Below are 24,717 nucleotides of genomic sequence, written 5' to 3' on the forward strand. Positions count from 1 at the left end.
TTGAGCACAATTTAATTTAATGGACGTTGGGATAGCACAATTTCAGTGCTCTTCTTAGCTGTTACACGAGTCAAAAAAGTTGCAAAACACACACACACATACAAATTATTTTTAAAAGTACAGTTACACTCATATTAACACTATCTTGATTGCAATATTTTAAAATAATCTTTATCAAAGTTATAAAGGCTCAAAGATATGAGGTCTCAGGTGTAAAAAAAGAAGCAGGAAAAGGGCTTTAACATAGATATACACATATATCACATATATATATATATATATATATATATATATATATATAGAGAGAGAGAGAGAGAGAGAGAGAGAGAGAGAGAGAGAAGAGAGAGAGAGGAGAGAGAGGAGAGAGAGAGAGAGGAGAGAGATGTATGTAATGTGTACTGATGTATTTGTATGTGAAAATGTTGTGGGTAAAGTAAGAAATTGGGTAATCCTAGCATTACCCGGGTGAACCTGACATTACCCAAGGGGCTGTGGCTAAAGCCCAATGTATAACATGATACATATCAGAGTGCATCGAGTCACCACATCAAGCATATATACAATGCTCTGTAATTCACACATCTTCACTATCTTATATGCCTCCGCATGGGGGTTCCTCCCTTATAAACCTCATTCCCCAAGGTTCACTTGGGGATGATGCCAGAGGAGCGGCAGGGAGCCTTCCTTGAACCCCCCAGGCAGAGGCAAAAAAATAGTGTAGATGGGGGAATTACATTACATCTGGCTTTACCCACAGCCGCTTGGGTAATGACAGGTTTACCCGGGTAATCCTAGGATTACCTGGATTTCTGACTTTATTTGTATATACATATATATAAGTGCATTGGAGCACTTTACAGTCAAGTAGCTGAAAACATGTAAAATCATATTTATGCAGTAAATATAAAGTATACGTATAATGTGTATATAAATAGATATTCATATATATATATATATATATATTTGTATATATACTCCTTTGACTTCTATTGGGGAATACTTTAATGCGGTCGCAATATTTCAATTTCAGCTTTTTGCGCATGTCGGGTTAGCGCTCGTGCAAATACTTTTTACTTTCAACTTATAATACGCGTTCTGCATGATGTGCGCAAAAAGCTTACTTCTAGCAGAGTTAACAAGTGAGCAGGAGAAATAAATAGTGCTCTACTCATAATCTAGCCCTAATGATTTAAATGATCTTCTTCTCATAGTTAAGTAATTAACTAGTAATTAGGTAACAGATGAGGCTCCCATTGTATATAGATAAACATAAATTTGGGACTAATGGTAAATTCAGGAGACACATTGGGGCCAATCTATCAAGGCCTGAATGCTGCTATATGCAGCTGTTTCCGCGCGAGCAACCGCTGCTCCTTAACTCGTCCACCACCTCTGCATACGATCGGGTTGATTGACACCCCCTGCTAGCGGCCGATTAGCCGCGAATGTACAGGGGGCAGCATTGCACAAGCATTTCACAAGGAATGCTTGTGCAATGATAAATGCCGACAGCGTATGCTACAGCGGATCATGTCCGCCAGACACATGATAAATCGGCCTCTATGTCTATTGTATGAAGGTGTCATGTAAATCTCCCACATAAGGTTGATCTAAGGGATAGTGAAGTCCACATTAAACTTTCATAATTCAGATAGGGCATGTCATTTTAAACAACTTTCTAATTTACTTTGATCATCAAATTTGCTTTGTTCTCTTTGTATTCTTAGTTGAAAGCTAAACCTATGTAGGCTCATATGCTAATTCCTAAGCCCTTGAAGGCAGCCGCTAATATGAATGCATTTGACAGATGTTTACAGCTAGAGGGTGTTAGTTCATGTGTTTCTTATAGATAACATAGTGCTCATGCATGTGAAGTTATTTAAGAGTCAGCACTAATTGCCTGAAATGCAAGTCTGTCAAAAGATCTAAAATGAAAAGGAGGCAGTCAGCGTAAGTTGAGATACAAGGTAATCACAGAGGTAAAAAGTTTATTTCTATAACAGTGTTGGTTATGCAAACCTGGTGAATGGTAAATAAAGGGATTTTCTTTTTAAACAATAAAAATGTTGGTGTTTACTATACCTTTAAATTAGTAAAATCTAAATTAAGTTTTTATGATTCAGATAGAACATGTCATTTTAAACTTTCAGAAAACAGAAACACATCAAATAAATGATTTACAAAAATCTCTATAGATTTAATGGTGATTTTCTTTTAAAAACCATTAAACCATTTTTTAATTGACCCTATAATATATAGACTTGCCAAATGGTATTTGTATTTTTAAGTTTTGTTTTGATTTTGCTTTTCAATCCTGATAACATAAGAAAAAGTATTAACAGTAGAAAAGTATTTTGCATCTGGTGCCTTTTATTTACTTATTACATTCAGGATAGTGAAATTTGAAAAATATTCTGACAATTGGCTATATTACAAGTTAAGCGCACATTTGTACTTACACGAGTGAGATATGTGCGCTTAACTTGGCAATACCAGAGTACATAAATTTGCACTGGTATTACAAGTAAGGCACAATACAAACGCGAGCTTGAATTCGCTTTGCTGGAAGCCAAGCGCTCGTGGGAGCTCGCTTCTATAGCTTCATTTTCATGCCGGGAGCCACACGCAAGTACCTCGCGCAGCACAGGGGGCAATTCGCTCAGCTTTTGGCAGCAATAAATATATATGTATATGCTTTTATACATATATACTTATGTAAATAAAAAGAGAAAACCGCTCAACCTGAGAACGAACAATAGCATAATAGCTTGTTCTATGGCTAGTTACAACCCAAGAAGCAGCCACTTTTTGCTTAACATGTGCCTTTCACAGAGAAGAACTTTCCTGAAGCATATCAGTCTGATCCTGACTTCACAGTACAGTCTAGCCCTGAAATACCAGGCAATCCCTCTCTGAACGAGAGAAACAGCAAAACCCCAGACGTACGTTTCAGCCTATTGTGGGCCTGGTCAGTGAGGTGCAGCCATATCCCTCTAGGCACACTGAGCAACGGGTCCACGTCTGGATTCCCGCATCACACTTAGGGAGACACTTTTTTGCTCCATTGACTTCTATGGGGGAATACGTTATCGCGAATGCAATATTTGAAGTTTGGCGCGCGATTGAAATCTTTTTACTTTCAACTTTAACTTTACTTCTATCGTAGTTAGCGTGAGAGTGGTAAATACCGCTCCACTTGTAATCCATTTATCACTAAAGGCAGAAAATAAAATGTGGGGGAAATACCATAAAACAAACACTTTATTAAAATTAAAATGATAAAAAAAATAACTATTAAAATAACATTTCCTTTTATTTATTATTACTAGATAATTTAACTAGAAACATTTCTGCTACGCCACTCTGGGTCCTTTTGATTACAAGCTTTTCAATAATACAAAGACAAACATAAGTTATGTATGAATACTTTAAATGGATATGAAACCCAAAAAAAATATTTTGTGATTCAATCAGAACCTACCACTTTAAAGAAGTTTCCAATTTACTTCTATTATTAAATTTGCTGTGTAGCCGTGATATTATGTGTTGAAGAGATACCTGGGTAGGTGTCTCAAGCACTACATGGTAGATAGTAGTGCCGCCATCTAGTGCTCTAGCAAATGGATAACATTCTTGCAAAACAACTGCCAAATAGTGCTCTAGAAATAGGCAGGCTCCTAAGCTTATAGCTCTGCTTTTCAAAAAAATATACCAAGAAAACAAAGAAAAATGTATAATAGAAGTACATTAGAAAGTTGATTAAAATTGCATGTTCTATCTGAATCATGAGCAAATCATTTTGAGTTTCATGCCCTTTTAATAAGGGATCATTTGAGCCCCAAACCCGTCCCAACTCTGTCTATGAAATACCCAGTTCCATCAATATGTCAGCGAATATTATCTTCTAGCCCCTGTATCTGCAATTCCTTTTCTATAAAGAGGAGGGACATTTTGTCAATAGTGCATATTACAAGGGGCCAAGATTTTAGTATTAACTGATCTCGCTTGTTAGAATTTTTGTATTTATTAATTTTGAATATTTTTTGGAATAATTCACTTTTTTCATTCCACTTTCCATCATCAATAGCAATATTTTTAGCCTTAATTGCAAGCACATCCATATAATCTTTTAAATCACCCGCAATCTTAAACCTCTTTTTAATGTGCCCTATAATGTCCATCTTAAGAACATCGCCCTGAGTGAGGGGTAATTTTGCGGAACATATTTCAACACTATGTATAGATTCAATTGATTCACTTCTAGTGACAGACATTATTATATTGGCTTAGTATTTGGTTAAATTTAAAACGCTAATACAATTTTGAACAATAAGAAGAAGAAGAAAAATATTTTCAAAAATATTTATATTAATTTTGAAATAGGAAAAATTTATTTTTTTAATCAATTTTTCCAAAAAAATTATTTTAACAATATTTTTTTTTATAATCTCTATTTACTACAAATATATTATATCAATGTGATACATTTAATAATTGTCTAGCGGTGCCTCCAGATAATATGTCAGTATATGGCCGGGTTATAATACAATTTGTTTAATAATTATTCTTTAAAATAACCCCCAATTAAAATGCATGTACGAAACAATAAAAATCAATATTTATTCCTAATTTCTTTACAATAAGTTAAAGTTATAAACACATTAAATTATATTTATAGGAACCAGATTATGAATCAATTGATACACACTTCTGCTGTTATAATATTCTATATCACAGATCATAAAAATGTACCTTTAAAATTAACCTTACTCACAATGAATCGCATTAAAATACCACAATATGGACCGCACACTTCACAGTGTTTAGATAAACGATATACCAAGATACTTCACCCAAAATTTACTGGATTTCAATAGATTTAAGATAACTTTCAGACAAGTATAATAAAGTTATTTAGCCCACAAATGATTCTATATAACTTCATTTGAAAACACCAGAAATTGTATATATTATTATTATTAATTCAAACAGCCAATTTATGTGACTAGTTAAGACTACACAGGACTATGGATATAAGTGCCCTTTTAAAATTATTAACTTCAATTAACTGTAGCAACAATGAATGTATTTGCTTGAAAATATTATATTATAGTGACTGCCATATGTTACCACATAACCAAATGATTATTCAGTTTCCAGAATTTATTGTGGGTCATCTAGAAGGATTTATCCACTATATTGCAAAGGTACAGGTCTCAAAACTGTTATCTTCCTTTATTCAAGAAAGTGTCCCAAAATGGCACAGAATCTACTTGGCACAAAGCCTATGTATTTTCCTCTCCAAAAAACTTGCTTATTTGACTCTGTGTGTCCTTTTTCTACTGTGTGTGACACCCTTTATTTTTATAATTCCCACAATATTTTGATAGGCCCTTACCAGTGCTTGTCTCTGATTCGCCCTCGGATCCGAACATCTCATAGGTTATTTTGGGAAACGCTTCCATGAGCAGCCAAATGCCTTTTGGTTGTAATACCATTTTTGAACTATAGGTGGCAACAGATAACCAAAAATACAGTTTTACCATCAATGCTGCTACAGTTTAATATAGATTTATATATATTTTTACATTGTATTATATTTTCTAATATTAATAAGTCACATGTTCCATGTGTATTGGACCACGTCATACCACTCATTCTGAGCAATTCAAGACTAGATATGATATATTTCTCATAATACAAAGTCATTCTTATACATTTAAAATATATGGGTATTTAAAAGGATTTTAATACTTTTATCATGGATCTAATTAATATCTCAGTTATTATCTTAATATCACATACATACCTTGAGATCAATCAGATGTGGTTTCATATTTATTACTATCCCATATAAATATTTCATATCTGTATATCTCTTGCTGAGTGTATAAAAACATATAATGTTATTTATATTTTTCATTTAGCAGACATTCACATTTAATATTATACAAACAGAAAATGTCATATCCATTTATTCATAACTATTATTTAATAGTCTGAGGCACATATTTAATGTTTGAAAACTATATATATGATTTGTCCAAAATTCTGATCCTTAAGACTTCTATGTTTTAAAAAATACATAGGTTAAGACATGTTGAAATCTGGATTCTTAGGTTTTCAGCTTCCCATATTACCCTTCTTAGGCATAGACAATCTCCCAGATTCATGTGTTCATATTTAATATGTTGTCTGAATATATATATATATATATATATATATATATATATATATATATATATATATATATATATATCAATATATATATATATATATATATCAATATATATATATATATATTCATTTGAGTATCTTAAACTACATGAAAATTAGGCAAAATTAGGCACAATTCCTTTATCTTAGATCTAGTTTCTCATGTGTTGTTTATCTGAGCCAACAGCCTTTTAAACTGAGAATGTGAATTAGGTCTCAGCAGGGACAATTTAACACTTGGATGAGAACAGCTGAGTAAGATTGTATATTCCCCTATTTTTACAGACGGACCGTCTGTTCCTTACAGGGGTTCCTGTGAACTAAGTAATGAATTTATTTTGCTAAATTAATTTAGAGATTTCAATCTGGGAAGGCTATCCAACAATAATTCATTAGAAGTTATAAGTCTTCTGAGACCGTGATCAAAGGCTCTTTAGATGTGACATTATCTCATATAATTTGGGACCAATGTTTGTTTTTCTTTAGAAGTCCTGTCTATTTCTTTTGTTCTACAAGTATGTAGTTTTAGAGCAAAAAGGAGGGGTTGATATCACCCATTCCAGTGTTTGTTTGCAATGCAGCTAAATCAATTCCTAGTACATATTAGCTAAATTAAATATTAGATTCTATTATATATCTGTAGTTTATTTAAGGTTACTTACAGATACCCTGACAAATAGAACACCCACTACTCCACTCACAGGCCTCCCTGACTCAGTACTCAGCCTCCAAGTCACATATATGGAGTTCTGCAGATTGTTTGACCCCATAAAATTTCAAACTCTAGAACGATACCTGGTTGGGAACCCTAAGTCACTTACTAACCTTTCTTGCTAGGTATAGTCTACCTTATTTCTTCTCCACAGTCAGACTTATTGAGTGCTTCCTAGCACCATACACATTTGTCATTATTGTATTAGGAAAGATGGATGTGGCGCTAGTGGATAAGCACGGTATCTCAGATAAATAAAGGATATGACTAAATACATAAGACTAAATTAAAAATACTAGTTACAATACACATAAATAATAAGATTTAATACACATAAATACTAAGATATAATACACCAAACCATTCACACATAAAATAATAATCGCAATAAATACAAATCCTATACCACCGGTGGTTTAAAAAGGATAATATTTAAAAAATGGGGTAGTATAAAATCTGCTAAAGTGCAAGAGTAATCCAATCGTTTAAAAACTGTGCATAATTTGATCAGGCATCCATATATTTGAGGCATTGCAGGAATCAAGAAGCAGTTGGTAAAGTCACAATCTCCAGTTGTTAATAATGTCAGTGATACTAGCGCCACATCCATCTTTCCTTGTATTTCTTGTATAGAATTGCTTTCAGAGTGCATTTCTTTCTTTTGATGTGTGCAGGTATAATATTGGTGTAAAGAAGTTTGAACCCATTTTGTGTTTTCTGTCATTATTGTATTAATGTGTTTGTGTTGTGTGGGTATTACTAATAAATGTTACTGGAAACATTTCTGTTATGCCACTCTGGGGTCGGGGGTCGTTTTAATAACAGACTATGGGGTAGATTTATTAAATGTTGAGTGGACATGATTCGCTATAGCAAATCATGTCCGCTTGACATCACTAAATGCAGACAGCATAAGCTATTCACATTTATCATTGCACAAGCATTTCTGATGAAATGCTTGTGCAATGCCGCCCCCTGCTCACTGGTGGCCAATTGGCCGCTAGCAGGGACTGTCAATCATCACGATTGTATCTGATCGGGATGATTTTAATCCGCCCCGTAAAAGGTGGCAAACAGGTTAAGGAGCAGCGGTCTTATGACCGCTGCTTCTTAACTTCGGTTTCAGGCAAGCTTGAATTAATGGGCCTCCAAAGCAGCATCTGCTGCTTAATAAATAATAGCCCTAACTGTTCAATAATACAAAGATTCGTAGAGTTTGCTATAAGTTATGTATGAATACTTTAATAATTGATAATTTTATAATTTGATTAAATGATTTTCTTCTTTGTTTCTTGCTGTTTCTCATAGCTTCACCAACAGTGAAAATGAGCAGAAAAATATTAATGGATTCTAAGCAAACTGTGCTCCAGTGTTTAGTCACTGGCTACTATCCACCTGATGTTATGGTGACTTGGCTTAAGAATGGGAAAACACTAACTAATTCAGCTCTGAGCACACCACAGCGGAATGCAGACGGAACCTTTCGAGTAAATAGCACAATGAGCTTTACACCCGCTGAGGTCACGGATCAATTGGACATTGTGTGTCAAGTGCAACATGATTCCCTTCAGAATCCAATTCAAGATGGCATAAAAATGGATGGAAGTAAGATCGACTGAATTACATTTATTACATTACAGGTAGCCCTCAGTTTACGCTGGGGTTAGGTTCCAGGAGGAATGGTTGTAAATCGAAACCGTTGTAAATTGAAACCCAGTTTATAATGTAAGTCAATGGGAAGTGAGGGGGTTAGGTTCCAGGCCCCTCTCAAAATTGATATAAGTAACACCTAATACATTATTTTTAATGCTTTGAAATGAAGACTTTAAATGCTAAACAGCATTATAAACCTAATAATATAGATTGTATCATCATCAAACTAAGTTTAATGAACAAAAACGTTTTTTTTTTACTTGCATTTTTCTGCAAACAGTTCTCTGCATTGTTAGCATGTTAGATAATATTGGGTCTGCACCTATTCTATGGATTTCAATATGCAGTGATTAATAAGCAGTTAGGCACCCTCACCTCAAGCAGCTGGACAGGAAGATAATAGGGAAGTGGCTGCTAAAACTTGTTGCTCGATAGCTAATGTCTGCTCTGTGTACACAGATCAATTTCAGGCTGTTAAGTTGAATAACTTTGCTGCAAAGCAAGTGGACAGCTCCACCTACTGGCTAATTTAATTAGTGCACTTTGCTTTCCAAAGCTTTTCAAAAGCAGTCACATGACTGAAAAAAAGATTGTTATTCTGAAATGGCGCAAATTAAACCAGCGTAAAACTGAGGGCCACCTGTACTATATTTATATCTTGTATTATGGTAAAGTAAAATGATGTAAGTACTTGAAATTGCTGCTTAAAAGGACACTGAACCCACATTTTTTCTTTCATGATTCAGATAGAGCATGCAATTTTAAGTAACTTTCTAATTTACTCCTATTATCATTTTTTCTTCGTTCTTTTGCTATCTTTATTTGAAAAAGAAGGCATCTAAGCTCTTTTTTGGCTCAGAACTTTGGACAGCACTTTTTTATTATTGGATTAATTTATCCACCAATCAGCAAGGACAACCCAGGTTGTTCACCAAAACTGGGCCGGCATCTACACTTAAATTCTTGCATTTCAAATAAAGATACCAAGAGAATGAAGAAAATTTGATAATAGGAGTACATTAGAAAGTTGCTTAAAATGTCATGCTCTATCTGATTCACGAAAGAAAAAATTTGGGTTCAGTGTCCCTTTAAGTTTAGTAATAGACCATTACACCATAGTATGTACTAAAATAAATTTATCTCAATTTACTGAACTATATCTGTGTTTTTCTCCAGCTTTTCCTTCAGTGCAGATTTTCTCCTCACCAGTTCAGAAGGACTCAGAACAATTATTCATGTGTGAAGTGAGGGGACTTGACCCTACATTTGTCAAAGTGAACTGGTTGCAGAATGGGAGGGATATAGAGATGAAGAACATTAGTGCAAGCTCTGCTCTATATTACTCACTAAGACCAACTCTAAACAGAGACCTCGATACTAATATCTCCTGTGTGGTACAAGATGAGTCGCTGTCTGATCATATCTCTAATACAATACAACTGAAAGGTGATGGTGAGTACATATTACTCTGGAAGTCAATAGAAAATAAATCTAACAAAGCATCTTCTGATATTGTAAATGTCATAAACTGCATTATAGTATGTTAAACACTAAATACAAGCTAGGCAATGATGTATTCAAAGCAAAGATTTGCCTTTTATTAGTATGTACTGTAGATGTATTTTTACAATGATTTTAGTAGTTTATATGTTAAAGTGTAGGGTTTAGTTTCTGTAAGGTTATTGCCCTTTTTTTATTCTCAAGTAGCAAAGGGAAGAGGCACCAAGGCCATTCATATTACAAGTCACAGATAACAGGTGACATACAGTGATTATATAGTACATACCTCTAGTGAGGGTGGTGACTGCAGAGCTCATCATTTTTTAAAATGCTTAAGGGGCCTCAGGCCACACAGCTGAGGGGAATTTTCCTATTGACGGGTTCCATGACACTACAACATGTGATCAGTACAGCAATTGTGATTACCTGAAACCACAAAGAGGTGGAAAGTTCTTGATGTGGGGAGGAATTATTCCAGATCCCTTATGTTCCACTATCAATCACACACAAGAGTATGAATCCCCTTATTTTAAGAGGTGCTTTCTTCTTTTCAAAGAAGTGTATCATGATCAGATTGGTAGGTGGAAACTGTAAAATGACAATTACTTTATTCACTCTACCTATAAAACAGGCAAAGAGCTCTTTCAAATAGGATGATTGCTAGTGGTACAATAATAAATTTATTGACACAATACATACCGCCACTATAATAAAGTTATTAACCTCTATCCCCCCACACCCCAACATCGCCGCCACTATAATAAAGCTATTAACCCCTATTCCGCCACTCTCTGACATCGCCGCCACTAAATAAAGTTATTAACCCCTAAACCTCTGGCCTCTCACATCACCACCACTAAATAAACCTATTAACCCCTAAACCGCCAGCCCCCCACATCGCAAAAAAACTAAATTAAACTATTAACCCCTAAACCTAACAACCCCCTAACTTTAAATTAAAATTACAATATTCCTATCTTAAATAAATAAAAACTTACCTGTGAAATTAAAAAACCTAAGTTTAAACTAACAATAAACCTAACATAACTATTATACTAAAATTAAAATAACTATCAATTAAATAAACTAAATTACACATAAAAAAAAAACTAATACTACTAAAAAAAAATTAAGTCTAAAATTACAAAAAATTCTAAATTATAAAAATTAACAAACAAAATTATCCAAAATAAGAACAAGCCCCCTCCAAAATAAAAAAAACCCTAGCCTACAATAAACTACCAATAGCCCTTAAAAGAGCCTTTTGTAGGGCATTTCCCTAAAGAAATCAATTCTTTTACCTGTACCAAAATACAAAGACCCCCCAACAGTTAAACCCACCACCCAACCAACCCCCCAAAATAAAAACTTAATTCTAACAAAAACCTAAGCTACTCATTGCCCCGAAAAGGGCATTTTTATGGGCATTGCCCTTAAAAGGGCATTCAGCTCTTTTACATTTTACATTGCCCTGAAAAAAACCTAACGCTAACCCCCGACGATCCACTTACAGTTTCTGAAGTCTGGACATCCAGGCAGCCAAAAGAATTTCAGTAACTCTCAGCCAATAGGAATGCAAGGGACAATTTTTTGAAAAGGCTCCCTTGCATTGAAGATTCAGTGTACGGCTGCGACTGTATGAAGAGGACGCTCCGCGTTGGATGTCTTCAAGGATGGACCCGCTCCGCGCCGCCGGGATAAAGATTGGAGATGACGCCTAGATGAAGATAGAAGACGCTGTCTGGATGGATGAAGACCTCGCCGCCTCGATGAAGACTTTTCGCCGCCTGGATGTCTGGACTTCAGAAGCTGTAAGTGGATCGTCAGGGGTTAGTGTGAGGTTTTTTTGTTATTTTTTTGGGTGTTTTTTTTTTATTAAGGTGTGGGCTTTTTTTAAAAGAGCTGAATGCCATTTTCAGGGCAATGTACATACAAATGCACTTTTCAGGGCAATGGGTAGCTTAGGTTTTTGTTAGAGTTAGATTTTTATTTTGGGGGGTTGGTTGGGTGGAAGGTTTTACTTTTGGGGGGTCTTTGTATTTTTTTACAGGTTAAAGAGCTGATTTCTTTAGGGCAATGCCCTAAAAAATGCCCTTTTAAGGGCTATTGGTAGTTAATTGTAGGCTATGATTTTTTTTTATTTTTGGGGTGCTTTTTTATTTTTATAGGGCTATTAGATTAGGTGTAATTGTTTTTATTTTGGATAATTTTGTTTGTTATTTTTCGTAATTTAGTGTTTGTTATTTTTTGTAATTTTAGACTTAATTTTTTTTAGTAGTGTTAGTTTTTTTAATGTGTAATTTAGTTTATTTAGTTGGTAGTTATTTTAAATTTAGTATAATAGTTATGTTAGGTTAATTGTTAGTTTAAACTTTGTTTTTTTTAATTTCACAGGTAAGTTTTTATTTATTTTATGATAGAGATATTGTAATTTTAATTTAAAGTTAAGGGGTTGTTAGGTTTTAGGGGTTAATAGTTTAATTTAGTTTTTGGCAATGTAGGGGGCTGGCGGTTTAGGGGTTAATAGGTTTATTTAGTGAAAGTGATGTGGGAGGCCAGAGGTTTAGGGGTTAATAACTTTATTTAGTGGTGGCGATGACGGGGAGCGTCGGAATAGGGGCTAATAACTTTATTATAGTGGTGGCGATGTCGGAGAGCGGCGGAATAGGGGTTAACAAATTTTATTAGTGGTGGCGATGTCAGGAGTGGCAGATTAGGGGTTAATAAGTTTTAAATAGTGTTTGTGATGCGGGAGGGCGGCGGAATAGGGGTTAATAGGTAGTTTATGGGTGTTCGTGTACTTTGTAACATTTTAGTTATAAGTTTTGTGAAACATTTTTGTTGCGCAAAACTCATAACTACTGCTCTCACATAGCGGAACAGATTGTGTCGGTATAGGCTGTAACGCAAGCATTTTAGTCTCACCGCACAACCTGTAATACCGGCACTATGGAAATCCCACACAAAAACGTCATTTTTTTTGAGTGCGGGATTGACGTTGCCTTACAGTCTAAAATGTTTGCTGTTTAGCTATACCGACAAAACTCGTAATGGCTGCATTACTGTTTTTAGGCTGAAATGGCAATTTTTTCAGCATTAAAACCATAATGCAAAACTCGTAATCTAGGTGCAAGTAATCCTTTAGCAGAATGAGGACAATTTCACTAACACAACTTATTTTCCTGAAGTCCTTTGTTTAGCATCCACAGTCACCTCTAATCACAATATACACTTGATAAATATCTGCTGATGCAATGATCTTGTCCTACTCTTCGTATCTGTTGGTTGTATAGTTACTATGGCGAATGAGAGGGCGCTAATAGCTGGGTATACTTAACACACCTAATTACTGAGATTAAATCAAAACAAAGAATAAATCATATACGGTGCATTTTTCAATCTTTTACTAGTGGAAATACCCTGATACATAAATTCATAAAACAGTATATGAAAATAATAAAAAACACATGAATTAAAATAAATACAATATTTGTGACTAGTGCTGTTGGAATACCACCCTGATATATAAAAAATATATAATAAGCGCTTTTAAAATTGCATTGATCAATGTTTGATTCCCTTAAAATTAATTGGTTTGTTCCTAAATATAAGGGACAGTCTTTATAGTCCTTATAAGTTTTCAACAGATAAAATCCCTTTTAGTTGTATGGTTTTTGCATACAAAACTATCAGTGTGATAAAATTTTCCTGGATAAAAGTAACAGAATGTTCCTTATTTACGACACTTTGTATCCTTTCTTGGTTATATGTTTAACTCACAGAAAGTTGCAGCGACTGTATCCCGATGTTGCTGTGATGTATTTCATAGACTGTGGTCTTTAGTCGTAACACTCTCTTTGCGTGTGGGCCGCTTTATGTGCTGCAGCTCCTACCCTCTGTCACAGGATTCTCGACTCCCTCCGTGGGGAGGTTACTGGCAGAGGTACGCCGCTCTTTGCGTGTGGATATCTGATGAGCTGTTAGCTTTTTGTTTCCAATACTCACAGCTCCCTGATTGTAACAGGCAGTCTTGGTTTTCGTAAGTGTGATCCTCGAGGTGAATGGGCACCCGCTCTTAGCGTTAATACGCGCGGGTAAATACTAGGTACCTAGTGAGTTTGGTTCTGGTAACAGGCAACTTCAACTTCTACGCGTTTCACCCATGTGTGTGGGCTTTATCAAGATATCAGTTGCTGCCAGAACTTGGATTTAAAAAGCCATTACTTCCTTCTCATTGGTTAGTATGTTTCCAGGTGATTGTTTCTTAAGGTGGATTTCTCAGGTAAATGATTCTTAAGGTGGAATTACAATAGTTCTTATTTTGTTCCTTTGGGAATCTTAATTACCCATGTTTTCTTGTTAGGTTTCTTTGGCACTATTTAGACCGTGAAATGATTTCATATATATAAAGCAATAATGATGTGAATACATTTATAATTATTGCTACTTCAGGGTGGTGATTCCTAAGGGTGGTATTCCATTATTAAAAAACGAATAACAAGACCAATATAATACAATGAAAATCTCAATACAAGATAATAATGATACACAAATTTGAATAAAAATAATAAATAATAATGGTTAAATGAATATATAAAAATATATGTGAAAGTTATATATTAATCAATGTGATCTAGGGAAATAATTTATATTTGTTCTTTTTGTGATAAAATGAGCTTTTAATAATACTCTACTCCTATTATTAATTCTCTTTAAAAATGAATCTATTGTTTATATCTGGGTAGTATCTGCTACACATAAATATTTGGGTAGGTAATCTAACGGTTTATACTGCTAAAAAGGGGGATATATCTAACTCTGAATTTAACCCTCTAGGATAGAGGGTGTCTAGTTTATATATTAGTTCTGACTCTTTGTTAAGGAGTTTAGCCTCAAAATCCCCTCCTCTCCAATTACCTCTAACTATACAGATCCCCCAAAACTTAAAATGCTGTAGATTATTGTTGTGGGTTTCCCTAAAATGCTTATATAAATGGGTGTCGAGATTACCTTTATCAATGTTACATAAATGCTCCTGGATCCTGTCACGTAGCATTCGGGTGGTCTCTCCAATATAAACTAAATTGCAAGAACATTTAATGAGATATATAACTCCCTTAGTTGAACATCTAATTAAGTCTTTTATGGCGAAATCTTCTCCTATTCCATCTATATATACAGAACTATTTTTATTGCTATATCTGCACGCTCTACATAAATTGCAGGGAAAAAAAACTTTGGGGGATTGGCCTTTAAGATCTTTTACTACCAGATTTATGCTTTCCCTCTTTAATTCACTTGGTGCTAAAATTTGTTTAAGATTCCTCGCTTTTTTAAATATGATTTTAGGTTTATGAGCTAATAGATCTCCTATTATGGGGTCCTTTTTAATTATATGCCAGTGTTTATTGACTATTTTCCTTATTAGTTGATGGTTTTCGCTGTAGTCTGTAATGAGGGCTATATCATATTCATTCTTTTCCGCAGTGGTAGTCATGGTGTCTTTGTTCCTATTTTGTAAGAGTTAACTTCTCTCTGTTGTACTTGCTCTATTTATGGCCCCTTCGATCTCTTGTTCTGAATACCCTCTATCATAGAATCTTTGTTGTAGAACTTTAACCTGAGTTTCGAAGTCAGTGTATTTGGAACAGTTTTTTCTAATTCTAAGGAACTGTCCAGTGGGTATGTTCCCTTTCCATTTATCATAGTGACAACTTTTTTTATGTATGTAATTATTGAAATCTACTTTTTTGAAGAATGTTCTTGTTTCTATATTACCTTCTTCTACATATATTTCTAGGTCTAGGAAAGATATGGATGTTCTACTGTACTCATATGTGAAGTGTAAGCCTTTATCATTAATGTTCATTTTTTAAAAAAATTGCTTCAGTCTCTCTTCAGAGCCTCTCCACACAATAAGAATGTCATCTATATACCGTTTAAAGAGCACGAGGTCCGCGCCAAATTCTTGTGTCCTGAGGAAATTATCTTCCCAGTTGCCCATAAATATATTGGCATAGCTTGGCGCGAACCTCGTGCCCATCGCGGTACCTTCTAACTGTAGGTAGTACTTCCCATTAAATTCAAAATAATTATTTTCTAAAATAAATTTGATACCCTTCAGAATAAAATTGTTTAGTTGTGTACTGATATTACTATCTTGATTCAGGATTATTTCCACTGCCTGTAGACCTTTGGTGTGGTCTATAACTGTATAAAGTGATGTGACATCACTAGTTGCGAGAATCAGATTTTCTTCCCACTCTATGTTCTCTATCAATTGCAGTACTTGAGTTGAATCTCTAAGATAGGTGTTTAGATTTTTAACATACTTTTGTAGAAAAATATCTACATATCTGGATAAATTACATGTGACGGATCCGATCCCTGAGATAATTGGTCTCCCGGGGGGGTTTTCCAAGCTCTTATGTACCTTTGGTAGGAAGTAAAAGATGGGGGTTCTAGGAAATTTTGGATATAGATATTGAAATTCATTCTCATTTAAAACCCCAACATCTTTTCCTTCCTCCAAAATTGACAACAAGTTTTTCATAATCCTCTTTGTGGGGTTAAGGTCCAGAGTTTTATACGTCCTGGGATCATTAAGGATTCTGTTTGCTTCATTGACATAGTTTACTCTACTCATAACGACTACCCCCCCACCTTTATCGGCCGGTTTTATAACTACTTGTTTGTTGTTTTGTAGCTTTTCTATAATTTCTCTATCTTTCTTTGTTAGATTGAAATTTGGTTTGAATTTTTTTGGGTTGCTTTCTTTTAAATCTTTAAGAACTATTTTTTCAAACGTCTCTAAGTTTGAGCCCTTCGCAAATGTAGGATAGAATTTGGATATTGGTTTTAAGTTAGTATGTTTGGTCTCATCCTTCATATCAGTAGAGACCTGAGGAAATCTAGAGGGGTTTACCTGTTTTTCCAAGGGGCTTTTTAGGAAAAACGTTTTAATGTTAGTTTCCTAACAAATTGTTTCACATGTATGTGAGTGTTAAATTTGTTAAGAGTAGTTGATGGGGCAAAAGACATTCCTAACGATAGTATTCTTTTTTCATCCTCATTTAGACTTTCATTACTGAGATTGAAAATCCCTGTGTTTTCTGAAACTATCTGACTCTTTTTGCCTCTCCTTCTATTCTTTCCTCCTCTTTGTCCTCTAATTGTCTTTTCTTTTGATTTAGCGGGGTGTAGAATTTTTCTCTCTTTTCTAGGGCTAAGATATCCTTTGTTGTGCCCTCCCTCAGAGGGCTTTTCTCTAAAAAAATCCTTTCATCTTTCAGAGGGGAGAATCTATTTTTAGTTTCAATATGCCAGCTATCATTTCTTACTCTCTGTGGTCTTTCTTCACCTACAGTTAGAAGGTACCGCGATGGGCACGAGGTTCGCGCCAAGCTATGCCAATATATTTATGGGCAACTGGGAAGATAATTTCCTCAGGACACAAGAATTTGGCGCGGATCTCGTGCTCTTTAAACGGTATATAGATGACATTCTTATTGTGTGGAGAGGCTCTGAAGAGAGACTGAAGCAATTTTTTGAAAAAATGAACATTAATGATAAAGGCTTACACTTCACATATGAGTACAGTAGAACATCCATATCTTTCCTAGACCTAGAAATATATGTAGAAGAAGGTAATATAGAAACAAGAACATTCTTCAAAAAAGTAGATTGCAATAATTACATACATAAAAAAAGTTGTCACTATGATAAATGGAAAGGGAACATACCCACTGGACAGTTTCTTAGAATTAGAAAAAACTGTTCCAAATACACTGACTTCGAAACTCAGGTTAAAGTTCTACAACAAAGATTCTATGATAGAGGGTATTCAGAACAAGAGATCGAAGGGGCCATAAATAGAGCAAGTACAACAGAGAGAAGTTCACTCTTACAATATAGGAACAAAGACACCATGACTACCACTGCGGAAAAGAATGAATATGATATAGCCCTCATTACAGACTACAGCGAAAACCATCAACTAATAAGGAAAATAGTCAATAAACACTGGCATATAATTAAAAAGGACCCCATAATAGGAGATCTATTAGCTCATAAACCTAAAATCATATTTAAAAAAGCGAGGAATCTTAAACAAATTTTAGCACCAAGTGAATTAAAGAGGGAAAGCATAAATCTGGTAGTAAAAGATCTTAAAGGCCAATCCCCCAAAGGTTTTTTCCCTGCAATTTATGTAGAGCGTGCAGATATAGCAATAAAAATAGTTCTGTATATATCGATGGAATAGGAGAAGATTTCGCCATAAAAGACTTAATTAGATGTTCAACTAAGGGAGTTATATATCTCATTAAATGTTCTTGCAATTTAGTTTATATTGGAGAGACCACCCGAATGCTACGTGACAGGATCCGGGAGCATTTATGTAACATTGATAAAGGTAATCTCGACACCCATTTATATAAGCATTTTAGGGAAACCCACAACAATAATCTACAGCATTTTAAGTTTTGGGGGATCTGTATAGTTAGATGTAATTGGAGAGGAGGGGATTTTGAGGCTAAACTCCTTAAAAAAGAGTCAGAACTAATATATAAACTAGACACCCTCTATCCTAGAGGGTTAAATTCAGAGTTAGATATATCCCCCTTTTTTAGCAGTATAAACCGTTAGATTACCTACCCAAATATTTATGTGTAGCAGATACTACCCAGATATAAACAATAGATTCATTTTTAAAGAGAATTAATAATAGGAGTAGAGTATTATTAAAAGCTCATTTTATCACAAAAAGAACAAATATAAATTATTTCCCTAGATCACATTGATTAATATATAACTTTCACATATATTTTTATATATTCATTTAACCATTATTATTTATTATTTTTATTCAAATTTGTGTATCATTATTATCTTGTATTGAGATTTTCATTGTATTATATTGGTCTTGTTATTCGTTTTTTAATAATGGAATACCACCCTTAGGAATCACCACCCTGAAGTAGCAATAATTATAAATGTATTCACATCATTATTGCTTTATATATATGAAATCATTTCACGGTCTAAATAGTGCCAAAGAAACCTAACAAGAAAACATGGGTAATTAAGATTCCCAAAGGAACAAAATAAGAACTATTGTAATTCCACCTTAAGAATCATTTACCTGAGAAATCCACCTTAAGAAACAATCACCTGGAAACATACTAACCAATGAGAAGGAAGTAATGGCTTTTTAAATCCAAGTTCTGGCAGCAACTGATATCTTGATAAAGCCCACACACATGGGTGAAACGCGTAGAAGTTGAAGTTGCCTGTTACCAGAACCAAACTCACTAGGTACCTAGTATTTACCCGCGCGTATTAACGCTAAGAGCGGGTGCCCATTCACCTCGAGGATCACACTTACGAAAACCAAGACTGCCTGTTACAATCAGGGAGCTGTGAGTATTGGAAACAAAAAGCTTACAGCTCATCAGATATCCACACGCAAAGAGCGGCGTACCTCTGCCAGTAACCTCCCCACGGAGGGAGTCGAGAATCCTGTGACAGAGGGTAGGAGCTGCAGCACATAAAGCGGCCCACACGCAAAGAGAGTGTTACGACTAAAGACCACAGTCTATGAAATACATCACAGCGACATCGGGATACAGTCGCTGCAACTTTCTGTGAGTTAAACATATAACCAAGAAAGGATACAAAGTGTCGTAAATAAGGAACATTCTGTTACTTTTATCCAGGAAAATTTTATCACACTGATAGTTTTGTATGCAAAAACCATACAACTAAAAGGGATTTTATCTGTTGAAAACTTATAAGGACTATAAAGACTGTCCCTTATATTTAGGAACAAACCAATTAATTTTAAGGGAATCAAACATTGATCAATGCAATTTTAAAAGCGCTTATTATATATTTTTTATATATCAGGGTGGTATTCCAACAGCACTAGTCACAAATATTGTATTTATTTTAATTCATGTGTTTTTTATTATTTTCATATACTGTTTTATGAATTTATGTATCAGGGTATTTCCACTAGTAAAAGATTGAAAAATGCACCGTATATGATTTATTCTTTGTTTTGATTTAATCTCAGTAATTAGGTGTGTTAAGTATACCCAGCTATTAGCGCCCTCTCATTCGCCATAATATTTGTCCATTTTTCTATCTTGAGGAGATAGTGGAGAGTGGCTTGGGTATCCTTTTTAGATTTTAAGCGCTGACAACTCCTGTGCTAGGTTGTATAGTTACATCACACAGTGCCTGTAATTAACCAGATGTTATAACAATTCAGTCTCTGTAGCATTAAATGCAACAAGTTCCTTTTCCTCTCACTCACGTTTCTGATTTCTTCTTCAGGTATCAGACAAACAATCAGATCGAAGGAAGTTGCAGCTGTTCTCCTGACCATGGCATTCACAGCGGCTGCAGTTGGCTTTGTATTGTGGTTTTTGATCACCAAAAGTAAATGTAAGTGAATCAAGTTTAGGAACTCTGTTTATTTTCATGTGTTTAAGTAATTTAACCCTTTAAGGACACAGCTTTCCGTTTTCTCAATTGTTTTATGACGGAAAAATTCCGTCATATGTCCTTAAGAGGTTAAATAGTGGGGCATATTTATCATGCTCCTGCAGGCTCGCCAGAAACACAAGTTATGAAGCAGCGGTCTAAAGACAGCGCCGGAAATCAACCCGATCCAATACGATCGGGTTGATTGACACCCCCTGCTAGCGGTCGATTGACCACAAATCTGCAGGGGGCGGCGTTGCACCAGCAGCTCACAAGAACTGCTGGTGCAATGATAAATGCCGAGAGTGTATGAATTTATCGATGTGCGGTGGACATGATCCATAATCTCGGATCATGTCCGCTCGCACATTAATAAATAGGCCCCCATGTATAAAATACACATGGTTTCAAAAGTATCTACCAATGTTTATTAATATGTAATTAAATACCAGACATGAAATAAACTATATTAAGAGAATGTACCAGTTTAAACACACCCTATGTGCCTTTAAGTCAGCGCAAAACCTGCAGTGATTGGTCTGTATGAATATGCTGCTTCTGATATTTATTAAAAAAATTAAATGTAGTGACATTTTTATCTTCCTAAGAAAAGTGTAGAGGAAAGTTTCACACAGGCTTAAAGGGACAGTCTGGTCAAAATGTCATGATTCAGATAGAGCATGCAATGTTTAGTAACTTTCTAATTTACTCCTAGTAACAATTATTATTTGTTCTCCTGCTATCTTTATTTGAAAAGCAGGAATGTAAGCTTAGGAGTGGGCCCATTTTTGGTTCAGCGCTTGGGTAGCGCTTGCTGATTGGTGGCTAAATATACCCAACAATCAGCAAGCCCTACCCAGGGTGCTGAAAAAAAATGGGCCAGCTCCTAAACTTAGATTCCTGCTTTTCAAATAAAGATACCAAGAGAACGAAGAAAAATTGATAATAGGAGTAAATTAGAAAGTTGCTTAAAATTGCTGCTTTATCTGAATCATGAAAGAAAAAAATGTGGGTTTAATATACCTTTAACCCCTTAATGACCACAGCACTTTTCCATTTTCTGTCCGTTTGGGACCAAGGCTATTTTTACATTTCTGCGGTGTTTGTGTTTAGCTGTAATTTCCCTCTTACTCATTTACTGTACCCACACATATTATATACCGTTTTTCTCGCCATTAAATGGACTTTCTAAAGATACCATTATTTTCATCATATCTTATAATTTACTATAAAAAAATTATAAAATATGAGGAAAAAATGGAAAAAAACACACTTTTTCTAACTTTGACCCCCAAAATCTGTTACACATCTACAACCACCAAAAAACACCCATGCTAAATAGTTTATAAATTTTGTCCTGAGTTTAGCAATACCCAATGTTTACATCTTCTTTGCTTTTTTTGCAAGTTATAGGGCCATAAATACAAGTAGCACTTTGCTATTTCCAAACCATTATTTTTCAAAATTAGCGCTAGTTACATTGGAACACTGATATCTGTCAGGAATCCCTGAATAGCCATTGACATGTATATATATATTTTTTTTTAGAAGACATCCCAAAGTATTGATCTAGGCCCATTTTGGTATATTTCATGCCATCATTTCGCCGCCAAATGCGATTAAATACAAAAAATCGTTCACTTTTTCACTAATTTTTTCACAAACTTTTTGTTTCTCACTGAAATTATTTACAAACAGCTTGTGCAATTATGGCATAAATGGTTGTAAATTCTTCTCTGGGATCCCCTTTGTTCAGAAATAGCAGACTTATATGGCTTTGGTGTTGCTTTTTAGCAATTAGAAGGCTGCTAAATGCCACTGCGCACTACACGTGTATTATGTCCAGTAGTGAAGGGGTTAATTAGGGAGCATGTAGGGAACTTTTAGAGGTAATTTTAGCTTTAGTGTAGTGTAGTACACAACCCCAAGTATTGATCTAGGCCAATTTTGGTATATTTCATGCCACCATTTCACCGCCAAATGCGATCAAATTAAAAAAACGTTACATTTTTCACAATTTTAGGTTTTTCACTGAAATCATTTACAAACAGTTTGTGCAATTATGGCACAAATGGTTGTAAATGCTTCTCTGGGATCCCCTTTGTTCAGAAATAGCAGACATATATGGCTTTGGCATTGCTTTTTGGTAATTAGAAGGCCGCCAAATGCTGCTGCGCATCACACGTGTATTATGGCTAGCAGTGATGGGGTTAATTATGTAGCTTGTAGGGTTAATTTTAGCTTTAGTGTAGAGCTCAGCCTCCCACCTGAAACATCAGACCCCCTGATCCCTCCCAAACAGCTCTCTTCCCTCCCCCACCCCACAATTGTCCCCGCCATCTTAAGTACTGGCAGACACTCTGCCAGTACTAAAATAAAAGCTATATTTGTTTTTTTTTTTGGGGGGGGGGTTTCTTAGCATATTTACATATGCTACTGTGTAGGATCCCCCCTTAGCCCCCAACCTCACTGATCCCCCACCAAACAGATCTCTAACCCTCCCCCTCTGCCTTAATGGGCGCCATCTTGGGTACTGGCAGCTGTCTGCCAGTACCCAGTTTAGTAAAAAAAGTGTTTGTTTGTTTTATTTAATTGCCCTTTTCTGTAGTGTAGCTTCCCCCCCCCCCCCAGATCAACCCCCCACCCCTTCCAAATCCCTTAGATTGTGTATTTATTTGTTTAAATTTGGGGATTTTTTTCTTGTATTGCCATTTATTTTTCTGCAGTGTATCGGTTCCCTCCCGCTCCCGCCCCGTGCACGCGCCCGCCCGCCGCCCCCCCCGTGCACGCGCGCACTCCCGTGCGCGCTCCCGCCTATCCCACCCCCGATCCCGCCCCCCTCCACTTCATCCGGCACACCGATGGCCGCCCACCCGCCTCCCAGACTTGCTCCCACCCACCAACGATACCGGCCACCGATGTCCGGTGCAGAGAGGGCCACAGAGTGGCTCTCTCTGCATCGGATGGCCAAGGGGGGTTATTGCAGGATGCCTCGATATTGAGGCATCACTGCAATAACCGGAAAGCAGCTGGAAGCGAGTAGGATCGCTTCCAGCTGCTTTCCAGACCAAGGATGTACGCCACACGTCCTCGGTCATTAACTGTATTTTTTTTGAGGACGTGTGGCGTACGTCCTTGGTCCTTAAGGGGTTAAAGGGACACTAAGGTCAAATTACATTTTCATGATTCAGATACAGCATGTAATTTAAAACAACTTTCCAATTTACTTCCATTAAAAAAAATGTGCACAGTCTTTTATATTTCACCAGCTCCTACTGAGCATGTGCAAGAACTCAGACTATACGTATATACATTTGTGATTGGCTGATTGCTATCACATGGTACAGGGGGAGTGGAAAAAGACATAACTGAAATTTGTTAGAACAAAATCTACTACTTATTTGAAATTCAGAGTAAATGCTATTGTATTGTCTTGTTATCTTGCATTTGTTGATTATGCAAATCTACTGTGTTTACTGCTCCTTTAAGTATGCACCGTGCACCAGCATTTTAAACACAACACTTGCTCAGAAATCCTAAGGTACATGCACCATCTGGTAATGACTCAATGGGGTCTATTTATTAAGCAGCGGATGCTGCTTCTGACCCACTCCGCTTCAGTTCTGGCTGAAGTGGAAGTTAAGAAGCAGTGGTTCTAAGACCATTGCTCCTTAACTCAACCTCTGAGGTGGCGGACAGCGGCGGCCGATTGCCCGCGAATCTGCAGGGGGCGGTATTGCACCAGCAGTTTGCCAGAACTGCTGGTGCAATGATAAATGCTGACAGCGTATGCTGTCGGGATTTATCGATGTGCGGCAGAAATGATTCGCTATATGGGATCATGTCCGTCCGCACATTAATAAATGGACTCCATTTTGTTAAAGGCCCAGTAAATACAGCAGATTTGCTAAATCAGCAAATGCATGATAACAAGAAAATTTAGGGGCAGATTTAACAAACCGTCAACCGGCCCCAATGCAGCTGTTTCCGCGTGAGCCTTCAGGACCGCTGCTCCATAACTTGCTTGTCTGCTCTGAGCCATGGACAGCAATCAACCTGATCAGATACTATTGGGTTGACTGACACCCACTGCTAGAGGCCGATTGGCCGCAAATCTGCAGAGGGCAGTATTGCACAAGCAGTTCACC

General features: G+C 35.9%; 1 protein-coding gene across 4 annotated transcripts in view; it reads left to right on the forward strand.

Moving 5' to 3' along the window:
• The window catches only part of LOC128642024 (uncharacterized), a 141,730-nt gene that overhangs the window by 31,418 nt on the left and 85,595 nt on the right, over positions 1 to 24,717 (forward strand). For all 4 annotated transcript variants that reach the window (XM_053694660.1, XM_053694664.1, XM_053694662.1 and 1 more), the window contains 3 exons: positions 8,237 to 8,533; positions 9,758 to 10,033; positions 20,420 to 20,530. In XM_053694660.1, the coding sequence (XP_053550635.1) occupies positions 8,237 to 8,533; positions 9,758 to 10,033; positions 20,420 to 20,530 (684 nt within the window). The remainder of the gene's footprint in view (positions 1 to 8,236; positions 8,534 to 9,757; positions 10,034 to 20,419; positions 20,531 to 24,717) is intronic.

This window comes from Bombina bombina, chromosome 11, assembly GCF_027579735.1.
Source record: "Bombina bombina isolate aBomBom1 chromosome 11, aBomBom1.pri, whole genome shotgun sequence".
Classification (NCBI taxonomy): Eukaryota; Metazoa; Chordata; class Amphibia; order Anura; family Bombinatoridae; genus Bombina; species Bombina bombina.